The following is a 10,250-nucleotide window of genomic DNA, read 5'->3' as shown; positions in this document are numbered from 1 at the left end:
CTTCTCCTCCCCAATTATCAAATTAAAAGGCAGCTCGTGTAAACCCTGCTCACAAGGCAAAATGTAGAACGGCTACAGACGCAGGGAGCCCTTCCAGCAACAACCAGAGAACTTCCTTAAACTAAGAACGAGCTTAAGAAGCTCAATCTCTCGGAAATTTCCACCATCCCATTGCCCCCTCCAGAAGGCACACACTAGTTCTACCCTGTCCCCACTAAGAAGCTTAATATGATCTTAACACAAACTTGTTTGCCACTCATCACACAGCAGGTCTATGATCTCATGCTGGGAAACGTTTCTAGAAAACCAAAAGCTACCCTATTTTCAAAAAAAAATTTATGTTGGATGAATTCCATCTGCCTGAAGGAAAAAAAAAAATAATCTGGCAATCAGGTAAATAATCTTTCACCTCCTGCCCTATTTTGCTGGTCTGACCAGAGAAGGTGGTGGTGGGGGAGGAGAGGTAAGGGAGGGTGTCCTGAAGGCCAGAGGGATTGCTCTGGGGCTTGCTGTCCCCACTGTGTCCTTTCCACCCTCTTGGGTGACATCCCAGCCAGGTGTCTGGGCCAGGTTGGGGGTGGCCCCCAGCTTTGACGGCCTCGGTGGAACAGCTGCCCAGGAGCATCTGACCTTGAACAGGTCCCCAGGAGCATCGGAAGTGAATAGGAGGTGCTTGTTCCACGTTCCTCGGATGCCTCTGCAGTTTATTCCCAGGCTGGAGTGACAGCGAAAGAACAGCCAGTTTCCTCCTGGGCCCCAAAGCCTGCTGGCCAGGCCCTGGAGGGGAACCCAGTGCGCATCAGGGGACCAACCCCAGGCTCCTATTTCCACCTTTGCTGCCAGGACGGTGAGTGGGAGGGAGACAGGCAAGTGGCTGCTGGGGTTGCATAAGGAAGATTTCCCAAGGAGGAGCCCAGTGATTAATCTGGCAGGAATTTGTTTCAACACTCCCTCCCTCCTCCCCCCTACACAAAAACAGCCAGACTCAAGATGCTGATAAGAATTCTTTTATGTTATTCCAATAAAAAATACATTCATACAGAAATATAACAATCTTGCAAAAAACAATTTCAAATAAAATCTTGTAAAACAAAATTTTACAAAAATCTTACAAAGATTTTTTTTAGATAACAGGGTGCTTCAAAAAAAAAGAAATTTCACTAATAGAATTTTTTTTTTTAATGTCAAGCAAAAAAGTTCTGCTTGATTGAGGCTCAGTTATCACCTGAACTGAATTGTAATTCTTTATATACTTGCTTATTATGAAAATTACAGGCATTGACATACATGGCACCCAGCCCCACCCAATCAAACCACTCCACGGTGTTTCATAAGTGAGACAAGCCAGTGCAAGTTTTTTATTTTTTGTCTTTTGTTTACCTTCTTGCTTAATGGAACTGTTATGGCTAAGCACACAGCAGGGCCAAAAAAGGAGTTTTTTTCCTCCAAAATCCAGCAAATCAAGTGTCTGGATTTGGAACTGCCAAAAGAAAAAAGTGCATTTTCCCCCTCAGCAAAATGATTTCTTTAGGTAAGTGTATCCATCAGCCCAGATTAAAAAAAAACAACAAAAAAAAACCCAGTTATATGAGCTTTTACTGTTGCTCATTTTCAGGAAGATCAAACAAAATACCAGCCCAGCCAGACTCATGTGTATATATATGTATATATATATATATAAATATATATAAAGAGAAGATCCACACCCTCAACCAGCAGCTGCATGGAGGATCAGCTGTCCATGCTGCGGTATGCCAATTCGGGGAAATTACTTGTTGGAAAAACTGGAACAATCTATGTGCTGGAAAAAAAATAGCTTCATCTGCATAAAAATGCTCTCAGAATCTCTGTGATTAGCTTACTTTTAGGTTAGATCTTCAATAAGGCTGACATTCGAAATCAAAACCTTAGTGTGTCTGAGACCAAACAACCAGCGGGCTAGTATTCCGTTCATGGCAGTTCTGAATGGCCAAGGGACCCTATCCCAGACCCGCCAATTACTATGAGTGACTCGGCAGTTTGGAAGAGATCTGATGCCAAGGGCCTGTGGCAAATTGTTAAATGAAAGATAAAGCCTTTATAAAAGTTATAGTTTTCATTTTACCTCCTTTATGGCCATTTTGAAATAGGTCTTCACAGGCTGTGGAATTTTCTAGCTATACATTCTAATTTCTCCTTAAAAAAATATTTATATATTATTCATATATATGTATATATATATACACACACACATACACATACTATACACACAAATGTACATACACAAGAATTTCGCCCACTTTTTAAAAAAGTAATATACCTTCTGTGTTACCAACAGATAGCTAGATAGATACGCGAGAAACTTGTGCCTTTTAAGCAAATACATTGTTTTTTAATACTTCTGTATCTTTAATACGTGTGAAAATGTTACATATTAAACACAGCCGGTGTATGATCTGTACAAGTGTTGTGCAAAGTCTATACTGAAGTCTCACCCTCACGGTGGCAGAAATGGTCTGATTTTCCAATTATCATGTGTTTCCCACTTGAACACTGACAGTCAAGTTGTCTAAGCTATTGAGTAAATACTGACTTGTTTGGGGGGTTTTCATCTATTTGACTTTGTGAAGTAGGACCTTAAAGAGATTTTTTTTTTTCTGTATTAAATATTGATACAGTACAAAGCCAGGTGAAAAAAGAGCCTTAATAAAGCATGCATCACCCATTCCCCTGTATGAGACCCCCACAGGAGGGGCCACTTGCGTAAGGCACCATTATTAAGATCTACAGTGCATTAACAGCTAGAAAACCAGAAATGAGTCCTCAAGGCATAAATAAGAGAAACTTAGCTGCATGAGAAAACAGTTTCTAAGCTTTAGTGGTTTTATCCACCCAACTGAGAAAAATTTTAGGTTCTGAGTCTAGTGGGACGTTAGACCAGCGATTCCCAGCCTTGGTGTCCCAGACACCCAACTCGTGCCCATTGTCTCCCAAGGGCATCTTGAAATTCTCCAAAAAGGTAATACAAATTCGGAACCACTGACAAAATAGTCCTACACTGCACAACGCCTCTCTAGAAGGGGAGTGTTACGAATAAATCCAAGGGGCGGGAGTCGGGGAGGGGGGAAGCATCACGTATTGCCAGGCCCAGATGGCTAGGGGGTCACCTGATTCGACCAATCGTTATCTTAGCTGCTCAGTGAACTTGGAACCAAAACGGTAGTCCTGATTTAAAAATGGAAAAGCAGATAATTCCCCAGACCATGCATTACTTTTGTCTTAGAAGGAAAAGTTATCCACGTGTTATGTTTGTAGGTACACAGCGTATACAACAGGTAACAAATGAACTCTGTCGCAGCAAGCAGCGCCAGCTACTCACTTCACACAGCTGAACCGAACATCGAACGCTCCCGTCACACACCGGGGGGAGAAACGGCTCTCCCCACCAACATCCACTCGTCACTCGGGGTCCTGACTGCCCACGCCTGCCCTCTGCATCTTCCCTTCTTCTTGTCTTTTTTTTTTCTCTCCTCTAAGGCGCAGACACCCCCTCAGGAAATGACGGATGGTCATCTCGTCTCACGGAACACGCCTCACACACAGAACATTCAAACTCTGTTTTTTGTTTTTTTTTTTCTGTCTCTTGCAGTCTCGCCAGGGAAAGGACGTGCCTTGTCACCCAGTCCGTAGGAGACCCTCCACATACAGCCCACCCACCACTAACATTCTCAGTGCACATGCTCACGGCAAAGGCTTAGGGACCACTCAGAGGACAGGTAACCAGTGGCGAGCCGGGGCCACCCAGACACCACACACCCCGGGTGCCCTGCCGCTTCGGACGTGACTGTTCTCGCCCTCGAAAGACCTTCCCAGTAGGTCCTGGAGGCGACCAGGCAGGGTGCAAAATGGCTTTGGCTGGAACACGCACCCTCCTTCCGCGGCCGTCTCAGCCTGGAAGCCTTTTTAGCCCGCAGGAGTTGCCGCTCTGCCCCCTCAGAGGTGTCTCTTCATGTGCAGGGCCAGGTGGTCGGACCTGGAGAAACACCTGTGGAGAGAATCGGGGTCCCAGACATCAGTTCTCCTGCCTTGCCCGTCACAGACCTCTGCCCCGAGCTCCCCAACCTCAGCCTCTCCCCAGGAGGGCGCACTACCCCCCGCTGAGTCACCCTATCCTCATCTGGGGCAAGAAATTCTAAACGGCAGAAGTATCTACATCAAACAGGCCACCAGTAAGTTTCTGGGAATGTCACTGGACTTCACTACCCAGCCTTCAAATCTGAAAACTGATCAAGGGTCGCTCCTTTGTAATATGAATGAAATCACTCTATTCTCAGGCACTCAAGTACCTGGGGCTTCCTAACCTGGACAGCTGGCAAACAAGAGCCTTTTTAAAAAAGTCCTGGACTGAAAAGAGTAATGCCACTGCAGGCCCAGAGGATGGCTGCCTGCTGCGGGGTGACGGCATGCCTGCTCCCGGGGTTGGCACACCCGCCCCTGTGGTTCATGCACGTACCTGTCACAGTGAGAACATTTAAAAGGCTTGGCACCAGTGTGCTTTCTGAAGTGTCTGGTTAACTCATCGCTTCTTGCAAAACGCCACTCACACCCTTCCCATGAGCATCTGTAAGGCTTTTCTCCTGGGAAGAAAGCACAGGACAGGCACGCCATGACTTCACTGAGCAGTGAGGGAGGGGCCCCGAGACCCCAACACACGGCCGGAGAGTCCCCTCAGGAGCAGGCTAGGGGGTCACTGCCCTCAGGAACTCAGAACATACACCCGTTAGGGCTAGGAGCTGGCCCTCCCGAGGTACCAGGCAGGGGCTCTTTTCTAACCTAGCCTGGGGACTCCCACTGCTGGGGGACGGACCCAGGCTTGGCAGGGCCGTATGACCGTGACCAGAGTCAACATGGAAGAATGACAATTACTCAGACCAGAGAAATACTTCCGAGGTGATGTGTCAGGCCACTGGACCCACAGCCTTGGCCAGGGCCGGGTTTTTACTGCTTTCTCTATGGAAACGGTTTCTCTCAAGCACTTATTTTGTTCCTTACTCACTTCCCCGTGGAATGAGGCTCTGTAGTTTCCTCCGGGAAACTACATTTCTCCAAAACCGAGGTCATGAGTTTCTGGGAAGCCCCATTCCAAAGCCTTCAAAGCACTTTCTAAAGGACCAGCAAGACACCCAGTTGACTTCATCCCTTGGCCATTTTACAAATAGGATTTCACTAAAGGTGCTACCCGAGAAATTAAAAAAAAAAAACAACAAAAAGTTCCCACAGCTAGTCCTGAGCAGGCTGCGGGTACCATTAGGAGCCAGTCCAGGGCACCCAGGTCCTGATTCCAGCTCTGCCTTGAGCTGCTTTGGGGATTCCCGTCTCCTCTCATTACTGGCAGCATGAAATTCTGTGTGACGTGACCCTCAAGACCCCTCCCAGTTCTAAGATGTCTGTGACGTTCCAGCAGTTATCCTAGGCTGTCATACTAACTTGAAGCGGAACTATTCTCCAGACTGTGATATTTCACTAGGAAGTTATCTTCGTTTTAAAAACTGGCATCGAAAGCAAAGGCAGCATGACATGCAGAGAAATCTTTACTAGGTACCCGCCGACCATACCACTTCGCAGTCGATAGGGCCAGCTAAGACGACCCCCCACAGTGGCCAGGCCACCCCCTCCCAACCCTCGACCTTCATGTCCACAAGTCAGAGGCAACTCCACATAACATGATGCATGGACACTGTTGACTGGGCACAGTGGGGCCTCTGTAACCCAGGTGGTTGGGAGTGGGCAGGGGACTGGGTATAGACAAAGAATGTGATTTACCTCTTGTGTGTTTAATCAGAAAGCCATAAACCATTCATCGGGCACACAAGTCCAGTCTTTCAGCGCCTACTCTGTCCTCCCCAGAGACCCAACTCTTTCCGGGGGGGAAGAAAGGAGGTGAGGATGTGTCTGCTCCGACAGCCTCCTGCCCAGCCCCCTCCCAGGGCGGGTGAAATTCAGCAGCGCCCCACCGCCCAGGTCGCAGGAGGGACTGACCTGTGTGGGTGCGCTGGTGTGCTTTCAAGTGGGAGCTTTTGGTGTAAACTTTCCTGCAGCCATTAAAGTGGCAGCGATGCACCCGCCTGCGGCCGTCGGGGGAGGCGTCCCCGCTGCCCTTGTCGCCCGGCTTCCCTGAGGTCCCGCCCCGCGCTTTCCCGGGGGGGTGCAGCTCGCCAGGCACGCAGCCCCACAGGTGCGAGGGCTCCCTGCTCAGTTCTGGGGAGGACGGAGGCGTGGAGGTGACCGAGGAGCTCAGATTCCCCGAGTTGACCAAGACTTCGTTGATGGGGTCGGAGGTAAACTTGGTGGTGGGCGAGAGCTCCTCGGAGCTGTCGGAGGACTCGCTGCTCACATCCGAATTCAGGCTGTTGGTCTCCAGGTTGTAGCTGAAGCCGGGGCTGTGGAGCACGTCCTCGGGTGGGCCAGAGGAGGACACCTTCAGGTCCGCATCCTCCTTTTTCTCCCGAGCCAGGATGATTTTGGTCCACAGATCTTCCTGGCTGTCGAATTTGATCTCGGAGGCTGACACGTAGCAGGGCTCGCTCTGCAGGTAACGTTCCAACTCCAGGCAGGTCTGTGCGAAAGAATCACAGGGAGGCACGTGATTGTGACCACACCGAAAATGGAACCGAAAGCACAATTCCAAAAGAAAAAAAAACATGCAGGAGCCAAGGGCAGATCAACTGTGGTCTTGCCACTATAGGACTCCGTGTCTGTAGCAGAGCCAAAGGAGAGCTATCTCTAAGAACGGGACACGTTCAGAAGGAAAACCAGGGCGAAGCCTCTCCCCGCTTCCCTGAGGTGGACCACAATGGCCACAAATGGCTGATGGCCACGGAGGAGCTAGTTTCTGTTAAGAGTTACAGTGTTGACGTTTCTAATGAGTTTCTGTTAGCCACACAAAGGACACCAGCCTCCGACACCCCCACCCCCACCCGACAGGTTTAACCAGATTATCTGACAGCCTCCAGAACCCTGTGCATGAAGGACACCCAGGCAGCCTGCTTCTGCGGGCCTGTTGCACGTAGCACAGTGAGCTCTGACATGGCCATGTGTCCACTCTGGAGAACCGCTGACAGCACAGGCCGCGCCCAGTGGAGGCGGACGCAGCCAGGGGGACGTCTAGGGTCAGGAACATCAACCGAGCTGCCCATAAGCTACCCGTTTCCTGTGGAGGAGCCCAGACCTTAGTAGGCTTTCAAAGAATGCCATTCCCAAGTGCAGGGCCATGTGCGCACACAACTTAAATGACTTCCACAGTGGTCAGAGGAAAACAACAACAGGAGTGGAGAAATGGTTCCAGAATGGCCATCTGCTTTTGTAAAGGATGCGGGAGGGGAAATTCCTTTCCCGGCCCTGCTGGGAGTCCCACAATGGACGAGAACTTTATCTGCTGGCCAAGAGTACAACTGTATGAGTCATCACTCTATTTCTTTCACGCAATGCCAAAGGAGACTTCCTTTTGAAATTCTGACCAGCGGCCAAAAAAAGGACCCGGTTCAAATATACATGCAGTGTGTCATGGACAGAGTGCCCCCCCCCAGCCCCACAACCAACCTTTCCAGAAGCTACAACTGCCGAGACACCAGCATCCCCTCTCCCCACCATCTCAAACTTTCTAGCCACTGGAAAAGAAAAACGGTAGGAAACATTTTAGGATTATATTATGTCTGCCTTATCTTCACTAGGATCAACTGCCTACATGTCCATATAAGGTTGTCTATACAACTGCAAGTCTACAGATTTACATTGCTACAGCAAACGCCGCTCTCTTTTTTAAGCAAATCATTTTCAGGGCTAGCCAAGCCCACCCAAAGGGCTCAGGCTTGCTTATTTAGCAAGGTGCTTGCTATCAGAATATATCCTTCCCCCCTCCCCCGCCCCCCAGACTCTTCACATCGCAAGCAGGAGCAAGCAGAGGGGGAAAAAACAATCACTGTTTTCTTGTTACCCCTAAAATTAGACGTCTAGGTTACAAAGCACCCTCCAGCGTTCTGAGGAGAGACTGGCAAGATATTTTATGGATGTTCCAAAGAAAAAGGAAAGCATGTTTACTGAGACCTTGTTAAACTTTAATAATCTGGCTAATTTAAAATCCCCATTATGCCAAGAAGCACTGGGGACCAGAACGAAGCTCTCGGGGAGAGTTTAAAAGCCTCTGAAGGCAACCCAGAGCTCAGCCTGGCTTGTGGCCCAAATCCCAAATGTCCAAGGAAACTACTTAGATCGATTTCAATCACATCCTAGGAAGCTTCTTTAGGAGGAAAAGCTGGGAGGGGAGAGGGAAGGGAGGGCTGTGAACAATGAGGCAGGCATGTGAAGGTTGTTCCACTTTGCATTTCATCCCCCTTAAAAGCCTTCTAAGCTTTGAAACCCGCAGAATATATGCGATCTGCTAATTCACTTTGTGACAAAAAGCAAACAGCCTAGTAGGGCAGAGACAACCCCAAACCCTCCTTCTATCTTTTAAAGACAATGGGACAAGTGTCACAATTTCTCCCTTCAGGCAATCCTAACGCAGGAGAAGAGGGAAAAATTAAGTTTTTTAAATGTCCAATGCCCCAAATTCCAATTCCACTAAAAAAAGCCGGAAACAGACTCCTCTTCCCAAACTGAGACTAGAAGCAATTCGGACAGGCTCATTGTCATATGACTGATAAGTCACTGGTTGTGCAAACATTGTTGTTTTTTTTTTCCTTTTTTTTTCCTGGTCAACAAAAGAAGCAGGTAAGAAAAACAAGGCAGATGGAGGCAAATCTTAATTAAGGATTCCAAAGGTAAAGAAACTGAAAATGGCCTGGTAGAGAAAAGGAGCTTGTGGGTGTTTCACTGGTGAAATTCTTAAGCAAAAAAGAAAGAAAGAAAAACCTTTATGTACAAACACCAAAAAAGCAAAACGAAAACAAAATCCCTTAAAAAAAAAAGAAAGAAAAAATAGCCTTGGCAGTCCATGCAGGTTCATATGACCAGGTCCAGCTGTGGAGAGCCTGGAGCTGGTACAAGAACCAAACTTCTGCCAAGGGCTGGGGCCGAGATCAGGCCGCGGACCTCGGTCTATGCTCAGGAGGACGGTTCAGCAGCCCCAGAAAACGGCAAGAACATGGGGAGCGCCCGACGCCGCTGCGCCCCACTCAGATGACAACTCCGCTCCACGCTCCGAAAGGCCCCTTTAAAGTGCCTTCCGCGCCGGAGGCACAAGTACGTTTTAACAGTAATTATTTTAATTTTTTAAAAAAATTTTACCGAAATCATAAAAAATAAAAAAAAGAAGAAGAAAATGAAAAAGAACTGCACCTCCAAGCACACACCGTCTTGCGGGTGCATGCACACACTCCCTGCTCGGCGCACCGGGGCACCTGGCCCACGAAAATCCCTATTTACCTGTTGCCAATATTCCTCCAGGGAGGGCAGCGCCGAGAAGTAACCAGTCTCGTGCACAATCTGGAGTTCCTGGAAGATGCTGCACATTGGGAGCACATCCATGTCGGGTTGGAAGAGACCGTCCCCGCTGCTGTAAAAACAGGGAGGCGTGCGGTCTGCAGTCGGGAGCGCGGCGGCCGTGCCTGCAGGGCCGGGGAAGTTCATGCAAACTCAAGTGCGCAGCGATTAGGCGCCGCGGGTTCGGGTCCTGGCCGGAGCCCGGAGACGCGCTCGCGAGCCCGCACAATATTTGCAAACACCGGACTGACTGCAAACGTAACCCCTGCAAAACTTCCCTATTCAAAGCTCCGCTGCCAGCCTCCCCTCCTCCCCGCCCAGCTCCCCCCACCGCCGCCTCCCCACGTGACTCGCCCGCGCCCGCCCCGCGCACCGCCCAATCACGCCGCTCCCGGCCCGGGGACTGCGCGCCGATGATGTCAGCTCCGGCCAATCGCAGGCGGCGACTCACCGCGGCCCCGCCTGGCGTGACCGAGCCTCTCCATCACCGCCCTCGCCATTGGCGGAATTCGAACTTCGGCCGGTTCTGATTGGGAGGCGGTTTCGCAGGCTATTTTTAGCAGGGTATATAAGGCGCGGGCCGCCTCGCGCCGGAGGAGTCGGAGCTGGGAGGTGCGCGGCCGAGAGGCTGCGTGAGCCGCGGCCGGCCGGGCCGAGGGGACCCGGTGTCCCTGCCCTTCCCGTCCCGGTCCCGGCCCCGGTCTTCCCGTCCTCGTCCCCGCAGCCCTGGTCCACGTCCGTCGGGCCGATCGTCCGGGCCCGGCTCCGGCCCCGGTATACCCGTCGTCCCG

At 50.0% G+C, this 10,250-nt stretch overlaps 1 protein-coding gene across 3 annotated transcripts; it reads right to left on the bottom strand.

Annotated features, from left to right (window-relative positions):
* Positions 1-991: 991 nt before the first annotated feature.
* KLF6 (KLF transcription factor 6) lies at positions 992-9,758 on the bottom strand. 3 transcript variants are annotated; one of them, XM_061126585.1, is made up of 5 exons: positions 9,403-9,536; positions 7,579-7,646; positions 6,019-6,595; positions 4,493-4,616; positions 992-4,024 (listed from the first exon to the last, which is right to left on the bottom strand). In XM_061126585.1, exons 2-5 carry the CDS (start codon positions 7,627-7,629, stop codon positions 3,973-3,975), a joined length of 804 nt encoding a protein of 267 aa, XP_060982568.1. In that variant the 5' UTR covers positions 7,630-7,646; positions 9,403-9,536; the 3' UTR covers positions 992-3,972. The 3 variants fall into 3 exon arrangements, with proteins under 3 accessions (XP_060982568.1, XP_060982566.1, XP_060982567.1); XM_061126583.1 differs by lacking the exon at positions 7,579-7,646 and having other exon boundaries at positions 9,403-9,756; XM_061126584.1 differs by lacking the exons at positions 4,493-4,616; positions 7,579-7,646 and having other exon boundaries at positions 9,403-9,758.
* Between the last annotated feature and the right edge of the window lie 492 nt (positions 9,759-10,250).

Source organism: Dama dama, chromosome 23 (assembly GCF_033118175.1).
Source record: "Dama dama isolate Ldn47 chromosome 23, ASM3311817v1, whole genome shotgun sequence".
NCBI lineage: Eukaryota > Metazoa > Chordata > Mammalia > Artiodactyla > Cervidae > Dama > Dama dama.
Note: the sequence above shows the minus strand (reverse complement) of the source record. Positions and strands in the feature narration are given on the sequence as shown.